Raw genomic sequence first — 18,658 nt, 5'->3', positions numbered from 1 at the left:
ATTGATTGGTGTACTTTACTATGGGCTAAATGGGCTTAGTATTCTGAGCTTTCAGCATGGTTTTGGATTTTTATGGCCCACTGAAAAGCCCAATGAATGTCAGGTAAAGGAAGGTGTTATTGACTCGGCTAAGCGGCTAAGCCGATTAACGTGGCTGTGCAAAAGCCGAAGCGAACTGAGCCGAATAGTTTTCAGGATGCGATTGTCTCCTGAGACTCGACCGAGCAGCACAATACTTCGATAAGATAAGGATTTAAAACCTCACCATTCATTTCCCTCCTTCCTCCTCTCAAGAGCACAGAGTAAGCTCTATCTTCTCAACCCAGAAATTAACTTACTTAGAAAACCAATACTTTCTCGCCTTTTCTACAGTTTTTTAAACTTGTAAACTTTAAGTTTCTATGATTTTTTTTGGCCCTTTCAAGCTTCTGCGGTATCGGTTCCTCGTCTTGTACCTAATGGGCCTTTTCTTTTTTTCCTTAAAGTTTGTTGTTTTTATCTGATTTCTCTAGTACTCTGTTCCTTCTTGAGCTTGAATTTGATATATACTCCTCCGCGCAGCTCAATCCATTGAATTTAATTTCCCTTTAATGCAAAAGGAATGTGAATTTTGCAAAGGAAGCGGCTTTAATGCCTCCCCGGTTTATATTAACTTGAAATGTGCTTAAATTTGTTTTATCCGAATTTGCAATCTGATTATGTTTGTACGTAAGTAGTGGAGGTTTAGGATGTTATAGAGTGTGTTTTCTGTTTGTAATTGCCGTATATGGTTTTTAAATTCTTACACTATTATTTACCCTCATTGATATTTCGTAATTAATAAGGTTATTGTGGTTTTTCCGTTTTCCCTGAGCTTACTTGGAATTCTGAGCTTTCAATATTTCAGTTATTACATCGATGACAGGAAGGATAATACAGACAAACCATCATATTTAGTATTTTCCATGTAGAATGTATACTTCCATTGCAGCCTTCTCAAATTGAAGTTGATATTGCGATAATTTTTATGGAGACATGTGAACTGTGATGTAGTTTTTGTCTATCTTCACTGATATTTTGTAACAATTTGGTTATATTTCCTTTGCCCTTTTCTGATGGATGTGGTGGAGCCTACAATGGTTTTAATGACAATCCATTATTGCATCATATTATTGTGACCGTACTAATAGGCATATAATTGTATATTATTGCTTTTGGAACCAAGATAACTGATTTTGCCCCCAAATCTCATTATTGATAACCATATTGGAGTCACCTAACTAATTCATTACTAAAGCTTGTGCTGATTTTTCTACCAAAAAAAAAAAAAGCTTGTGCTGATTTTTCACGTCATATTTCTTGGCAGGTGACATGGAAATGTGCTGATTCTGAGACATAATAAGTTTTGCATTTCAAGTCGAGATGAATCCTGTAATACCATGCTCCACGGGCATTGTTTCATTTATCCCTGGAAGTGCATTTTCTGCAAGGAAAAGTGAATCTTTAACAAAACTCAATTTTTCAAGGAAGTCTGTGAAACATGAATCATCAACACCAAGGTTCCTCTTACCTCCATTTGTTTCCATTGGACTGATTTCAAAGAGCCAAAGGATACTTTCATTTAATAAAAATTCTAGAACCAGTACATCAGCTACAGAAACAGATATAGCCATAGAGGAAGCGGATTCACCTGCTGCAAATGATGACTCTACTGAAACTTCTGAAACTCCTTTAGATGAAGTTGGTACAAGTGAAGATTTGTCTCCTCAGTCCAATGCCAGTACTTCTTCAGCTAAAGCCAGACGTTCCAGACCTGCTCGGAAAAGTGAGATGCCTCCTGTAAAGAATGAGGATTTGATTCCTGGAGCAACTTTTACTGGGAAAGTAAAATCAATCCAGCCATTCGGGGCCTTTGTTGATTTTGGAGCCTTCACAGATGGCCTTGTTCATGTTTCAAGGTTGAGTGATAGCTATGTTAAGGATGTTGCAAGTGTAGTTTCAGTAGGACAAGAAGTGAAGGTGAAGCTTATTGAAGTGAACACTGAAAGTCAGCGTATTTCTCTCTCTATGCGTGAAAGTGATGACATTGGTAAGTTGCAGCAACAAAAAGATGGACCAGTCAGTTCAGAGAAGGCTGGACCTGGGAGGAGGAACACATCAAAGCCCGGTTCAAAGAGAGATGATTCAAGAAAAAGCACCAAGTTTGTGAAGGGGCAAGACCTGGAAGGTACGGTGAAGAACATGACCAGGAATGGGGCTTTTATATCTCTTCCTGATGGAGAGGAAGGCTTTTTACCCATATCGGAGGAGTCTGATGAAGGATTTGAGAGTGCTATGGGAAACTCTTCACTGCAGGTTGGTCAAGAAGTCAGTGTGCGGGTTCTGCATATCTCAAGAGGACAAGTAACATTGACTATGAAGAAAGAGGAAGATATAGCACAATTGGACTCACAGCTTAGCCAAGGGGTTGTCCATGTTGCAACAAACCCTTTTGTTTTAGCTTTCCGCGAGAACAAAGAAATTGCTGCATTTTTAGATGAGAGAGAGAATGTGAAAAAACCGGTTGAAAATACATCAACAGAAGAAATCAAAGAAACTGTCCTGCAACAGGAGACTGTAATTGATGTCCCTGAGAAGGAAGGCAGCTTGTTGGATGATGCCACTGAGAAGGAAGCAGCGGTGACCTCTGGTGGTTCAGCTCCTGAGGGGGATTCATTTGTTTCAAATCAAATTGTTGAGGAAGCAGCTCAAACTGATGTTGGAGCTAGAAATGCTGAAACTGACTCACCTCTTGAAATTGCTAATGAAAATTTAAATGATAAAACTGAAAAGGATAGTTCTGAAAGTCAGTTGGATGCAGAGGCCAGCTCATCAGATGCTGAATCCACAGCTGATATAAGTAATGAAACAGACGCAATAAGCAATATCTCTAGCTCAATCTCCAGTGCAGATGGTGCCTCTGAGAATAAAGAGAATGTGACTTTCGGAAGTCTGGCTTCTGAAGGAGATGGTGCATCAACTGCGAATCAAATTATTGAGGAAGCTACTCAAACTGATGCTGCAGCAAGCCATAGTATAACAGACTCGCCTCCTGAAACAGATAATGAAAATGTGGTAGAAAGTGGAGCTGATCTTACCGTTGTGAAGGATGAAAAACAATCACAAACATCTGATGCAGAGGAACAATCTGCTACTGCAGCACCGGCTGATAATGATGGAATTGAACTTAGCCCTGAAATAAATGGCAGTATTAAAGGGTTGGAATCAGATATTTCATCTAGTAATGCACCAGCTCCCCTGGAAACAGCAGGTTCATAGTATTCCTGCACTCCCATTTGTATAAATCTGTGTGCATATTCCTCTGTGTGTGTGTGTGTGTTTTCCATGTTTAATTCACCTTTGCGTGTGGAAAATGCTAATAGTACGTCCACATCCAATTGGAAACTAACATTTATTTGGTGCCATCAACTTTGGCCAACGAATCAAAACTAGTAAGAAGAAGATTTCTATATATGGCTCTTGTTTTGTCTTTAACATTTATATTATTAAATGTTGCATGTTTGTGGCTTCCAAAGATATGGTTGACTTGGTTTGTTTAACTGAAGCAAACTAACCAAATTATACTCGTCATACCTAACAAGAAGACCAATTGTTAATTCTCCCTCTATAGGTGGAACGGGTGATAATGATCAAGGCCTATCTTCTGATTCTGCTGAAGTTGTAGAAAATTCAGTTGATGAGCCAAAAGAAGTACAAGAAGAAGCACCTGCCACTGAGAATGAAAATTCTTTTGCCTCACAAGTTGAAAGTAAAGATGGTGGAACTGGTGTTACTGCTTCAGAGCAAGGCTCGAGCAAAGGTTTATACTTCTTTGCATCCTATTGCATGTGTTCAGAAGATTTAAATTTCAGAATGGCATATTTTTTCTTTACAATTTCAAAATTTATTTTTGAAACTTTGTGGATAAAGTGGACCTTATGATGCAGATATGTGGTTGCAGTAATCTTGTTCTACAGTAAAGTTGCTTTTTATGCAATGTAATCTTTTCGTTTTTTCCTTCACATTTTTTCTTTAATATATGTCAGAATATTTTATTAGCTATATTACCATAAGGTATAATTTTTGGGGATTAACTAAATGGGAGTCATGAACAACACGTAGCTTCATTGCCATTCCCGGGTTTTCCATTCAGCTGTTTCTTTTTCCTGGCTTTCCTTTCTCTGTTTCATGGGATTGGGAATAATCTCATAGTAAATTTCTTTTCCCTTTTCATTGATTGCAGCAACCATATCACCAGCTCTTGTTAAGCAGCTTCGGGAAGACACCGGAGCTGGAATGATGGATTGCAAAAAAGCTCTTTCAGAGACTGGAGGGGACCTTATTAAAGCACAGGAGTACCTCAGGAAAAAAGGCTTAGCTAGTGCAGAAAAGAAAGCAAGCAGAGTCACCGCTGAAGGAAGAATAGGATCTTACATTCATGACAGCAGGATTGGTGTTTTGGTTGAGGTAAACTGTGAGACAGATTTTGTCTCTCGAGGAGAAATTTTTAAAGAGCTTGTTGATGATATAGCCATGCAAGTGGCAGCGTGCCCTCAAGTACAATATCTTGACGTTGAAGAGGTTCCTGAAAGTATTGTGAACAAAGAAAAAGAAATAGAGATGCAGAAAGAGGATTTATTATCAAAACCAGAGCAGATAAGGGCAAAGATTGTTGAAGGCCGGATAAGAAAAAGGCTCGAGGAGCTAGCATTGCTTGAGCAGCCGTATATTAAGAATGATAAAGTGGTAGTAAAGGACTTGGTCAAGCAGACTATAGCAACCATTGGAGAAAATATCAAAGTTAAGAGGTTTGTGCGGTTCAATCTTGGAGAGGGCTTGGAGAAGAAAAGTCAAGATTTTGCTGCAGAGGTGGCTGCACAAACTGCTGCAAAACCCGTGCCTGCACCTGAAAAAACACTACCTGATACTGCTGAAGCCAAGGAACCAGAGCAGAAGTAAGCAGTTCTACAAACTCTTATTGCTTTAGGTGAATGCATTAGATGAGGTATTCAGCACTAATGGTACAAAATTTACCATAAAGAATGAATCAACCAGTCATATGCCAATTCCATTTCTGTTATTTGTAATGTGCTTGCTCATTATTGTTAGTTATAAAATCGAGCATAGAAGAGGAGAAATTGCCCTAACTTTATTTCTATATCCTATTATAACTCAACATTCTGATACAGGCCACCTGCAGCAGCGGTCTCTGCTGCATTGGTTAAGCAACTTCGAGAAGAAACCGGTGCAGGGATGATGGACTGCAAGAAAGCCCTTGCTGAAACTGGAGGGGATCTTCAGAAGGCTCAGGAGTACCTAAGAAAAAAAGGTCTCTCATCTGCTGAGAAGAAATCCAGCAGGCTGGCAGCTGAAGGCAGAATAGGCTCGTACATCCATGATTCACGCATTGGTGTTCTAATCGAAGTGAACTGTGAAACTGATTTTGTCGGTAGAAGCGAGAAATTCAAAGAGTTGGTTGATGATCTTGCTATGCAAGTTGTGGCTTGCCCTCAAGTGCGGTTTGTATCCGTGGAAGATATTCCTGAGAGTATAATGATCAAGGAAAAAGAAATTGAGATGCAAAGAGAGGACATTCTTTCAAAACCTGAGAACATCAGAGAAAAAATAGTTGAAGGAAGAGTCTCAAAGAGGCTTGGAGAGCTTGCTCTTCTAGAACAACCTTTTATTAAGGATGACAATGTTCTAGTTAAGGACTTCGTGAAGCAAACAGTAGCTGCAATTGGAGAGAACATTAAAGTGAGACGTTTTGTACGATTCACTCTTGGAGAGACAACTCAAAGTGAAACAACCACGCCAGCACAAGGTGAAGAATGACTTAAAAGAATAAATGGAAACATGGGAATTCACTCTTTTGATATAACAGCAATGTGATTCTTTGTAATTTCAATGTGTAGTCGGCGTCGAGCTTTTGTACTAATCTGTATCTATTATAGATACACGAGGACTACTTTTTCTGTACTATTATTTATATGTTGTAAACTGAGCAAAGGAAAACAAACTAGGTGGATGCAGTTTTGGATTATTCGTTTCATTATTATTAGTTCTTGATCCTATATCCAATTGCTTAAGAAAAAGTTCCCAAAGTAAATTAGTTTTAATCTGTATTGTTTAGGAGTTGTAGCTCCCAAGTCCTATCCAAGTAACTGAGCTTGTTTTGGGGAAGAGGTTCTGGGGATTTTCACCAGCACATCAATTTTCTGGTATTTTTATTTATCAATGCGAATATATGACATTAGGCTTCAAAAGTTCAATACCGTGCGCTTGCATGAACATGCAAAATTTTTTTTAATTAATATAGAATTAAGAATAAACTATTAGTTGTTTAAAATGAAAAACGAAATAATAGTGTTAAAAAAAAGTCAATATTGACGCATAGATGTAAGAATACCCATTTATTACATGGGTTAACATCATTACTACTCTTTACAATTTGATCAAATTATTTTCAAATAGCTAGTTTTGATTCTTATAGTTTCGTAAAAATTTGATCTGAGTTTAAGTATGGAGAGCGAAACCAAAACTTGTTAAAAGTATAATCTAGTCATTAAAACTCCCTATAAAATTAACAATGGTATTAATCTTTTTACTTTAAAATGAATATGTTGATTTGACTATTTACATTAAGAAAATCTCGTAAAGAATTTCACATTTTCCCAGCACAACAAGTTGAAAAAATGGGAATAAATCCCTTATTGAAAAATTAATTCACAAATAAGACTTGAGGGCTTTGTACAATTTAACTTCTATTATGTGCGACTTAACTTTCTTTGTGTGCAATAATCTTCTTTTGCGTGATGTGCAACTCAATTTCTCTTTGTGCAAATAAAATTATTTTATGTGCAAGTCATTTTCCTTATGTGCAAACTAATCCCTTATATCCAAATAATGTTTTGTGCAAACCATCTTTCTTTTGTGCAACTTACCTTCTTTTTTGTGCAACTAATCGTCTCTTATGCAATCAATTATCCTATGGACCATTTGCCAATTAAATTTGTAATGAGGAATTTATCCTCAATTTTCCCTAAAAAGTTCACATAAATTTTGCTAACTCCAATAAAAATGCAAGAGACGGATAACAATTTTATAAAGATTAGAGTTAATTATTTATAATAAATTTATATTAGTTTTTTAAATATCTTTTCAATCATTTACATGAGAAATAAACCTCAGATTTTTTTTTGCCAAAGAGATATTTTTATTACTAAAGAAAACTGAACAACAGACTCAAAAAAACACAGTACAAATATTTAAAATACTTACAAAAAAAACACTAAAGTTATTAACAAAACAACAGACTCAAAAAAATAGAAACATACAAACCCCAAAAAAACATACAGACTAAAAAAGAAGCAAATACAAGCAAAACAAAGACCACAAAAATACAACAAAGGCTCAAATTAGACTAGTTGACACCTCTTCGAATAGCAGTAGGACTCTTAACACTAGGAGGAGCACAACTAGAATCTGCAACATTAGACATCTGACCAAGTGAACTTGACACCAAATTCCTGCAACCATTCATGTCACTTAATAAAATCTCATCCAAGAGAGGTGTTGCTGCCAAAAGCCACCTGTTGGGTATCAACTCTCTTCTGTAAGCAGCTGCCAAATGATCTGCAGCACGATTACCTTGGCGTCCAACCAAGGAAAACTTTATACCTGGCCTATCCCAATTGTTCCAAGAATCTCTTCAAAGATAGGGACACTTTGCCATTTCAATCCTGCGGCAGAAAGATTAATAAGATGGTTAAATAAAATTTCACAATCAGTTTCAATAAAAATATACCTTTCCTTGAATCTACTAGAGATCAAGATGGCTTCTTTTGCTGCTATACATTCAGCTTCCAGAGCAGTATAAGCAAAACCCTTTTTCCCAAAACCACCCAGAAAACAACCATTGCTATCTCTGCAGACAATGCCTATACTAGCACTGCTTGTTTGTGTCACAAAGGAGGCATCAAAATTTATTTTAATAGAACCAGTGGTAGGAGCCATCCAGCAAAGTCTTCTTTCCTTCTTCTTTATACTTCTAGCAGCTGAATCACCATCAGCAATCTCTCATCAACCAGAGGAGTAGACACAGAAATAACATGGCCTGGAACAACCGGGGTGCCATTAAAAATCCAATTACACCTTGATTTCCAGATTTCCCAACATATACCTGCAATAAGGGATTTATTTTCATCACTCAGTATTTTATTGTCAAGGACCAAATCTACAAACCATTTTTTAATGCTAGTGATCTGTGGACCATCAATCCTTAGGCAGAGAGCGTAACCAAACCAGCATTTTTGAACCCAAGGGCAAAGCAATAATAGGTGCTCAATTGTTTCAGGCTGTTCACCACAGATTGGGCATAAATCAGAGTGAGAGCATTTTCTTCTAAATAAAGCTGCCTTTGTGGCCAAGGCATTGTTCAACATTCGCCACAAAGAATGTTTGATCTTAGAGGAATGCTCAACTTCCAAAGACTAGTCCAGTGCCTAGGAAGAATCTGAAAGGAACTACCAGGAGAGGCTACTACGCTGTTCATCTCATCTAAAGCTGAATGATAACCAGATTTAACGGTATATTTCCCATCATGGCACTTAAGCCAAATTGCTTTGTCCTTTCTCCAGCAATGAGGAAGTCTTATCTGCAGAATTTTTTCTTTCTCAACCAACGAAATCTTACCATCATTAGGACTTAAATCCCAATTTCCACTTCTAATTAGATTAGCAACTTTAGCCTTTTATTCATCATCTGAAATCAACTCATTACTTAATTTCCCAGTCTCCAAACCTGGCACCCATCTATCAGTCCAAATGCTAACACCCTCTCCATCACCGATTCTCCAAAAAAGATTTTTCCTTAAAAGATGAAAACGTCACACGGTATGTGTAATTCATAGGACTGTTTGAGCAAAGATATAAATTTTGGGGGACAAATTGAATGGAGATTTTACATTTACCCCTATTTAGATGGAAAGAAAAATTAGGAGAAAAGAAAATAGATAAAAGAGAAAGTTGGAAAGAAAATTATTCCACTTCTCTTATTTAGATGGATGAGAGAACACAAAAAGAAAATAAAATGAAGATATTTAAATAACTAAAATACCCTTACTCTTATATCAAAATATATTATATAAAAAAATCAAATTAAATATTACAATGGAAAAATCATATCAGCATTAATATCATCAAATGAGTTAAAGTCAATTATTTGGTAAAGACATATTTTTATGTTGTCATATCTTAAAACCAAATAATTTAGCAAATCATTATTTTTCAAGGTGAAAAATAAAAAGTGGATAACTTTTAAAGTTAAATATAATAAAAGAAAATAAATAAATTATACATGATCTAATATCACTTAAAAAACGAATAAAATCTAATATACAAACAAAAGAGTATAATAACTTGATCATGGAATATTATAATACTATTACTAATAATACTATTACAATTAATCATAATACTTATTATACAATAAAATGTTCAGCATCATGATCATGGAATATTATAAACAAAATGACGAATATTTCGTTTACATCATAAGCATCATGACCAAAAAAAAGCCTATGTTAGCCAAACAAAAAATGGCCAACATGACACTGTATTAGAAATATCATGGCAAAAGGTAAATGTTTCCTAAATAAAAAAAGCCAACATGTCACCACATTACAAAAGATCTAAGAACCAAAAAAGTCAAACACCATATCTATACCTTTTTCACCGAATCCCAATATCAGTCATCAACCTGAGTAATGTTTGTAATCGCATATGAGCTGGAACCCCAAAAAACATTAATTTGCATCTTTCTTCATTACACAAGAATACATAACATTTTAGTTTCTCTTCTTCAGACTTTCCAATTTCCTCAATTGTGGCTCGCACTTCTCCTTCACTATAATGAGGAGGCCTATTCTTTTCAAGTATTGAAAGACCCTTCTCAACAACTTGAGCATGCTTCTCAGCAACTTGAAGATGCTTCTTTGCAACTTAAACCAACCTCTTAGCAATAACGTTGCTATATTGCATGACGTCAACTAATTTCTTTATTTTTGATGTCATTTTTTCACACCTTTCTTCAATGTATTCAATCATTAAAGCCTTGCGTTTTTGTCCTCTAGATAATGTAGATGTTGCTTATGCTCCATATGTTGGGCTACACTCCAAATTAACCTGTGAGTTTGGTGACTCACATTTTTGTGTGTCTCTTTTAATTGTTTTTTGAATATTCTCCTCATGCTCTCTCTTTCAACACTACCATAACTTATAGGCCTATCAATTAGGGTTGCCATCTCTGCCAACAAATACATTGCATGTAATATAACAAACAAATTGTAGAACACTCATTCACCTATGACATTCCCAATTCTGTAATGCACGATCAAAGTTAAAGTTAGGACCTTCATTTGCCACTTTACAATTTATCAACTCTTTAACTTCGTACTCAAAATCCAACATTTCTCCCTCAAGATCCTTGATCAATCCTCCATTATTATGACGGGTCTTCTTCTATAGAACAATCAAAGGCCACATAGCCACACATTGACATAGTTGCCATGCTTAACCAGAACAAACCAAACAATAATTAAGACAAGCTGTAGGGACAATTGCCTAGGCATAGCTTGTATGAAGAAAAGCATGAGCCAACTTTAACAATAATAGGTATTTTTATATGTTTCTATATGGCACTATTAGATCCAATTAATCAAAGTTAATAATTACACTCAACTTTAAAAGGACAGGATTTCATAATTGGAATGCTCTGCCAACTTTTTATCATAATAAAGATACTAAACAATAGCTCCTTCAAAATTAGGCTTACTTGGAAAGGACAATACCATAATAATCATGCTTAACTTGTGTTATTTACGTTACTTGTGTGCCTGTTTGCCTTCAAAGTGACAATTCTAATCTAGATTGGGTTCAAACCTCCAATTAACTAAATATTTCAGAAGTAAAGATCATAACCCTTTTATTGGTAAGAAGAATTAAACAAAATAAATCCAGAAACCATGGCATACACTTGATTAACCACTCAATTAAGGAAATCATGCCAATGTACAATAATAGTCGTCATCCAATTGCTCAATTGCTACAATTTGTAACAGTCCCATTAATCTGCCCTGACCTTGGATACAGTAGCTTTCCTTGAGCTAACTCGAAAAGGACAATACCACAATGACCATGGTTAACTTGTATTATTAAGTTTAATTATGTTATTTGTGTCGCTGTTTGCCTTTAAAGTGACAATTCTAACCTTGATTGGGTTCAAACCTCCATTTAACTAAATATGAAAGAAAGTAAAGATCATAACCCCTTCATTGGTAAGGATAAATAAAAAAAATAAATCCTAAACCATGGTATACACCGAATCAACCATCAATTAAGGAAATCATGCCAATGTACAATAAGAGCCCTTATCAAATTGGTCAATAGCTACAATTTGTAACAATCCCATTAATCTGCCCTGACCTTGGATACAATAGCATTGTGTTTTTCTCCCTTTAATTCACCTTAATCAATCTACTCTGACCTTGGATACAATAGCACTGTGTTTTTCTCCCTTTAATTCACCTTAATCACCACCATTAAGCTATAAGAAGGAGAGCTAGTGAATTTGTCAGTTGCACATATTCTTTAAAAAGGAACAGGAAAGGAGTCCAAGGGACTAGAACCCTACACATTCCTAATTCAACCTTTCAAGATATTGCTTCAACAAATAAAGTTGCAAAGAATTGTGATAGTTTATACTCAACCAAAATATAATTCCCATAGTTTTAAGGCAGTATATTGCTGTACAGATCATCGCTATAAGCAAAACACAAGCAACCCAAATGTGTCTAATATCAGAAGCTATATACTTGAATAAGTATAACAAGACATATAAAAGCAAAAACCAACATGTTGATCATGGAAGAGAGAGCACAAACCTGAAATAGAACTTGCCCGAGAACAAGAAGAGGATGAGAGTCGCTGAAGATGAATTCAACAAAGTAAAGACAGGGCCATTCTTCGAGAAGGAGAAGACGATAAGAGGTGATGGTGTCGACTAGAGGAGGAGCAGAGCTAGTGATTTGGAGGTGAAAACAGAACACAACGACAAAATCAGAAAAGGACAGTGATGGCGAGAGGACCAGGCACGCGAATGACGGAATTAGCCGGGGGAGAGCTTTGCGTGCAAGGAGAGGGGCAACTGTGGAATTTAAAATTGGGAAAATTACATACAGGTCCCAAGGAGCAAAATTTATTCACCTAAGGTCCCAAAAAATGTTAAAATTAATAGCAGGTCCTAATAGACCTTAGAGTATTATATTATAATTGTAAAATGACATCCCTATCCCTCCTAATCCCAGGTTCCCAATTCAAAGTTCAAACACTTTCTCCCTCTTGCCTCAATGTTTGAATTGCTCACTGCCTCTCGCGTCGGCATCTGAAGTGAAGGAATCAACCACGTAGTGCCTCTCGTAGTTGCCGTCTCTCATTTCGTAATTACTTCCTGGTGTCTTCTCTCCCTTTGTGGTCACTCTCCATGGTACAATTGCTCCCCTATTGCATTGCCTCTCCCTCTTGCAATCAGTCCACCATCTGTTGTCTCTCCCTGTTGCAGTAGGCCTCTCGGCATCTCTCCCTGTCGCAAACTGTACATTGCTGTCTTGCCTTTCTCCCTATCGTGTATGTTGCTAATACGATTGACAACCTCAATGGCAAGTGTTAACAACCTAAGGGGGAGCTATTGACAACTAACTCTGTGGAATAATATAACCTCTACATAACATCAAATTATAACCAAATAATATCATATAACAATTTTAACACTAAAATCATGTGTGAAGAAATCATGGAAGACTGGAAGTATATGAAATTGTCACTTTATATCAATAACTTAATTCTACAGCCATTGACAACATCCACAGCGTGTGATAACTAGTCCATGACAACCTATTGACAAATACAACAAAATAGAAATATGACATTACATTAGATTACTTCCGGATGTCATTTACCATTTCATATATATATATATATACCTACAATGTAACTATACCAAATTTACAACCTATTCAAAAAAGCATACGAGTTGCATGTGTACCTAATGACCCTTTAACTTGAGGTGTGTATAATGACATTTACAAAACAATACTATCACATGTAGTCACAAAAAAAACATAAAGAAACCATTGCATTGGGAAATTTTGTCCTTCTCCAATAACCAAATCCTTCTATTTTGTTGAATTCATTTCGGGAATCAGTGTTGGCATAATTTGCGAATCACATGGCAATGATAGTGGGTCTTTACTCAACACATTGGGTGGAAACATAGACGATATATCTGAACCTCTGAATAAGTCTTTCATCCTGCATAACAAAACAAGTCATAGGGTCATCAATGACAACCTTCGACCACTGCAATGACTACTTAAACAAAACAATTGACAACAAACAATATTACGTCAAATTCAAAATAAGTAAATTACACTTACACATGTTGTTCTTCTATTGAACCATCCCTTATTGGTTGTGAATTTGCATCTCTATTTTCTGTATATGCATGACTACTTTTTCTATTGAAGTTAATTAAATATTCTATTCCTTCATCACCTACAAGGTCTACAAATGTATATTCATCAAAGCTTACTGTGAATTTCATAACTATCCAATTACTTTCTTTTTCTACCATTGATACTATCATTGCTTCAAATTCTACATGTGTTGTGCCTTTCTTTATCATTTTTGTTCTCACAACACCTCCAATGTATTGGAGAAGGACAAATTTTTCCCAATGCGGTGACCCTTTAGCAAATACTATATAAGTACAGTATTACTATGAAGTTTTCATAAAAATGATTTCAGTTTTAAAGTTGTTATGTTATACTATTTGGTTATAATTTGATCTTATGTAGAGGTTATGTTATCCTATAAAGTCAGTTATCAACGAACACCGCCTAGGTTATTAACAGCTCCCTTTGGATTGTTAATACTCATTATTGAGGTTGTCAATACATCTTTGTAATAAAATTCTGCTATAATCCTATTGGATTTAGTTAAAGTTAATGTCTTCAAACTACTTCCCATTTTTGCATTAAAGTTGTTATATTATGCTATTTGGTTATAATTTGATGTTACATGGAGGTTATGTTATCCTATAAAGTTAGTTGTCAGTGACACTACCTAGGTTGTCAACAGCATCCCATTAAGTTGTTAATACTTACTGTTGAGGTTATCAATGGATCTCTATAGTAAAATATTGCTATAATTCTATTAAGTTTAGTTAAAGTTGTTCATGCCTTTCAACAGCTTCCCATTTTAGTGTTAACGTTGTTATATTATATTATTTGGTTATAATTTACTCTTATGTGGAGATTATGTTATTCTATAAAGTCAGTTGTTAGCGGATACTGCATAGGTTGTCAACAGCAATATAAGGTCTCTTAGAACTTGCTATTAATTTTGACTTTTTCTGGGACCTTAAATGAATAAATCCTATTCCTTGAAACCTGTGTGTAATTTTCCCATGAAAATTTAGGCGAATGGGTTGTGAGAGGGAGCCCATCCCAAATTTTTTTAAAACAAAATGAATAAATATGTCTACTCTGAAAGTTTGAATTCCACTGTCGATGTGAGGACCTTGTTGGTGGATAATCTATAAATACTTCTGTAAACACTTTCTGAGTCTAGAGGCATGCTCTAGTCTTAGTGAGTCACGGGACCCAAAACACTTAAACTTTTTCGTATAAAAAAATGTCTACTTTGAAATTATTAGGCATAAGTATAAATTTTTTCTAATAAAAGTCAAAATGATACCGCCTACGATCCTTAATATAAGAGCTAGTTGACTGATTTGAGTAGATTAAAGAAACTAGTTAAGTTAGTTATTTGTAATAAACATGTGTTATTTTTCATAAAATATTTTTGCTAATCAAGTATATTGGCTAGAACTACCATTATTACAAGAATTACCTTGGATAAAAATGGATAAATATGCGAGACAAAAATAGATTGAGGTCTTATATTTAGGACTAAAATAAAAGTCAAATAAGTTCTTATATTAAGGACCAGAGTTAGTATTAGAAGAGGATAACCTTACATAATCCCTTCATAATATGAACTTATATAATTAGAAATAATGAGACAAAAAAACAAAGGGGGTTAGAGTAGGAAAAACATTACCTCCGGTCCTAATTATAAGACCTCGTTTGCATACTACAAAAAATGTCTTATAATCAGGACCGGACACATAATTAGAAAAATTATAGCCAAATGACCGATTGATGATGATGAAAAGATATCATATTAAAGCTTCTCTCTTGTTCCACATGATTTCCAAAAAACATATTGTATAGTTTCATGAAGATCAGCAGATGCCTTCTGCAAATTTAAGTGTACGTTGGGATGAAATATGCACAAAGAAATAGGGAGGAATTATCCTCACTGAATTAGAAACAATGAACGGACGAGATTGAGTGTTGAATGAACGGTCAAGATTAACTCCAACAAAACGACGTAGTTTTCATTATTGAAATACTCGAGGCCCTTGCCTCAGTTCTGATATAGGTTAGGGTTTTTCCATTCCGCGAAAACTTTCAAGTCGGCAGCAGCTGGGAGTCTGGGAGATCAGCGGCAATGGTGAGTAATGCCTTATTTCTCTAAGCTTGTATCTGAACTCGGTATTCATGTTTCATCGAGATTATGATCTTACCTTTTAGTATCACTTGATTCTTCATGCCAAAACAAAAATTTCGGTTCATGGAATTTGAGTATTGAAATGGCAGGAAGAGTTATTCCTATGATTACATATTACAATTCTGGGTTCTTGTCTCTGATCTTGAGTTACGTCTTGGAAGAGCCCTTGTCAATTTAACTGGTTGATAAATCGGGGATTTTTTTTTGTCCGTTTAATAGGCTCCAAAAAGAGGTGTAAAAGCTCCGGTTGCGGCTAAGAAGAAGCAGGTGTGTTTCTCTGATTGGCATAACTTCAATTAAAAATATCGGTTTCGTTTATTTTTTTTCTTTTTAAAAAATCATGATATGATTTGGCTTCGATTTTCTTTGTTTGATTTTAGGACAAGGTGGTAAACCCGCTCTTTGAGAAGCGTCCGAAGCAGTTTGGGATTGGAGGTGCATTGCCTCCTAAGAGAGACCTGACCCGATTCGTCAAGTGGCCCAAGACTGTTCAAATTCAGAGGAAGAAGAGGATTCTCAAGCAGAGGTTGAAGGTCCCTCCAGCTTTGAATCAGTTCACCAAAACACTAGATAAGAACCTTGGTACGAAAGCTAATTGAACCCTAGGGTTCGTGAATATTAACTCAAGTGTTTTTCTTGGCTTTTTTAATGCTTCGGAAACTTATGATATCTAACTTAATTTCATCAAAATTTTGTAAAAAATAATTGAATGATTGATGTGGACGCATATTTGAACTGTACTGCATATTTTCCAGAATTCAGTGCCTGTGGATTATCATCGATGTTTCGGGCGCTTGCATGTGTTATTGATGTGGCATTTTAGGTAGTGAGGACGTTTGATGGTGTTCAATAATTGCAGTGTGCCTATTGCCCTGTTCTAGCATATTCTTGAATTATTGAGTGTCCGCTTAATTATTAGTCGTTTTAATTCTTTTATTTGCCTTTATTTAGTTTTTGGTGTTGGAGGTTTGTATTTGTTCATGTTACTAGAGCAATCGACTCATGTGCAAAAGGCTGTACTGATTCTGTTAATGTCCTTTGCAGCAACCAGCCTGTTCAAGATGCTCCTTAAGTACAGGCCTGAGGATAAAGCTGAAAAGAAAGAGAGACTCTTGAAGAGGGCTCAGGCAGAGGCAGAAGGAAAATCTACTGAAGCTAAGAAGCCTATTGTTGTGAAGTATGGTCTCAATCATGTCACTTACCTTATCGAGCAGGTCTGCTTCCTTCTGTCGATGCCTGAGATGATGAGAATGTCCTTTTCATCCCCAGCATTTGATTAACATTTTCTTTTTTCTTTTTTTCTTTTTTTCCTGGCAGAATAAGGCACAGCTGGTTGTGATTGCTCATGATGTAGATCCAATTGAACTGGTTGTCTGGTTGCCAGCATTGTGCAGAAAGATGGAAATTCCCTACTGCATTGTTAAGGGCAAGGCACGCTTGGGATCGGTAATACTTGCAATAGTTTTATCTAGGCATTTCCTCAATTGATTGAATAGAATTTTTGTCATTGCATCTAATTCAATTCTTTCTGCCTTTGATAGATTGTCCACAAGAAAACTGCATCAGTTCTGTGCTTGACAACAGTCAAGAATGAGGACAAATTAGAATTCTCCAAGATTCTTGAGGCGATCAAGGTAATTTGTGGGTTGATTTTTGGTTTTTCTTTCTTTGTTGCTTCTTTTTGGGCTTTCTTTTTATTTTTCGTATTCCTTTTGCACAGGCTAACTTCAATGACAAGTATGATGAGTACAGAAAGAAGTGGGGTGGTGGGATCATGGGATCTAAATCCCAAGCCAAGACCAAGGCCAAGGAAAGGCTCCTTGCTAAGGAAGCGGCACAGAGGATGTCTTAGGCTTCCTGTTTGTTTGCTTCAGGCAATTCGATTTTGTTAAATTTTGTCGAGGGTTGGAGTTTGTTTCGCTTTTCTATGGAGATTGATAGCTTAGACCACCAGATTCTGTCAAGCATAAAAAATTTGTCTCTAGCTTAAATTTATTTACAAAATTATTCTTGTGATCAAAGATGTCAAATTGATGCGACAGAAGTTTAACACGAGCTAAAACAATTGGAAAAGAAAGACGTTCTTTGAACACTGCTGAGAGAAATGAAGCTGGCTTTGTAATGAAGGATCAAGGACGGTCTTCAGTGAAATGTTTTCCTGAAGTTACCGATCTATATTATTGTATTATGGCAGTAATTTCGAAATAAGTTGAAAGAAAAGGAAATATGCTATTAGAGGCGCATGAGGGAAAGCACGCCAAAAAGGATTCTTGTTCCATCATGGAATTTGGCACCCAAAAATGCTGTTGCAGTGTCAAAACAAAGTACTTGGATTATTTTGATGATATGCTATAAAACTTACTGTACGATATTATGCTATATTTTGGTAAGTTTAGTGTATAGATTGTTGATGATATGCTGCATGAAATTTGTTTGCAATCTTAGTTATAATTATGTAAAAACAAAATATTTAATATCTTTTTCAGACATAATTAATTACTTGCATCGATATTTCTTGAATTAATAACATCATTTTAAAACCAATTATCGAAGCTAACGACTAAAGCGCAAAATTGCAGGAAAGGGATGACAAAGTACAATATTACGGGAAATTTTATGTTTTTTCGTAAATAAATGTGATTTTTCTTTTAATAAGAAAATTATATAATCATCTCCGAAAAGTATATGTTATTAAGGTTATGATTGAAGAATTGTAAACAAAAACTGCAATTGGACTGAGGTTGGGGATTCAATTATCGGGGGACTGTTATGCCGGTGCTATAGTCCAGTGACCAAGGAGGAAGAAAACTGCTATGCATAACCCACAAGGTCTAACCCATTTTCCTCCTAATCCATGTTTCCCGCTTTACTTTAGTTCAATAATAATTGTAATCCATGAGATCCAAATGATTTTATAATAAATATCAGAAAATCATTTTTTTTTCATA

At 35.7% G+C, this 18,658-nt stretch overlaps 2 protein-coding genes across 3 annotated transcripts; both read left to right on the top strand.

The window, feature by feature from the left end:
* Window positions 1–236: 236 nt before the first annotated feature.
* On the top strand, window positions 237–6,113 carry LOC114753570 (uncharacterized). 2 transcript variants are annotated; one of them, XM_028942259.1, is made up of 5 exons: window positions 237–302; window positions 1,346–3,289; window positions 3,650–3,838; window positions 4,262–4,973; window positions 5,208–6,113. In XM_028942259.1, the coding sequence occupies exons 2-5, from the start codon at window positions 1,402–1,404 to the stop codon at window positions 5,851–5,853; spliced, it is 3,435 nt and encodes a 1,144-aa protein (XP_028798092.1). In that variant the 5' UTR covers window positions 237–302; window positions 1,346–1,401; the 3' UTR covers window positions 5,854–6,113. The 2 variants fall into 2 exon arrangements, with proteins under 2 accessions (XP_028798092.1, XP_028798091.1); XM_028942258.1 differs by having other exon boundaries at window positions 288–433.
* A 9,471-nt stretch (window positions 6,114–15,584) lies between these two features.
* On the top strand, window positions 15,585–17,674 carry LOC114753573 (60S ribosomal protein L7a-1). Its single transcript, XM_028942261.1, has 7 exons — window positions 15,585–15,653; window positions 15,930–15,977; window positions 16,091–16,292; window positions 16,755–16,924; window positions 17,028–17,156; window positions 17,252–17,344; window positions 17,431–17,674. The coding sequence occupies exons 1-7, from the start codon at window positions 15,651–15,653 to the stop codon at window positions 17,560–17,562; spliced, it is 777 nt and encodes a 258-aa protein (XP_028798094.1). The 5' UTR covers window positions 15,585–15,650; the 3' UTR covers window positions 17,563–17,674.
* Window positions 17,675–18,658: the final 984 nt, after the last annotated feature.

Source organism: Neltuma alba, unplaced genomic scaffold, assembly GCF_004799145.2.
Source record: "Neltuma alba isolate B1F8T4 unplaced genomic scaffold, ASM479914v2 tig00008000_pilon, whole genome shotgun sequence".
NCBI classification, from domain to species: domain Eukaryota; kingdom Viridiplantae; phylum Streptophyta; class Magnoliopsida; order Fabales; family Fabaceae; genus Neltuma; species Neltuma alba.
Note: the sequence above shows the minus strand (reverse complement) of the source record. Positions and strands in the feature narration are given on the sequence as shown.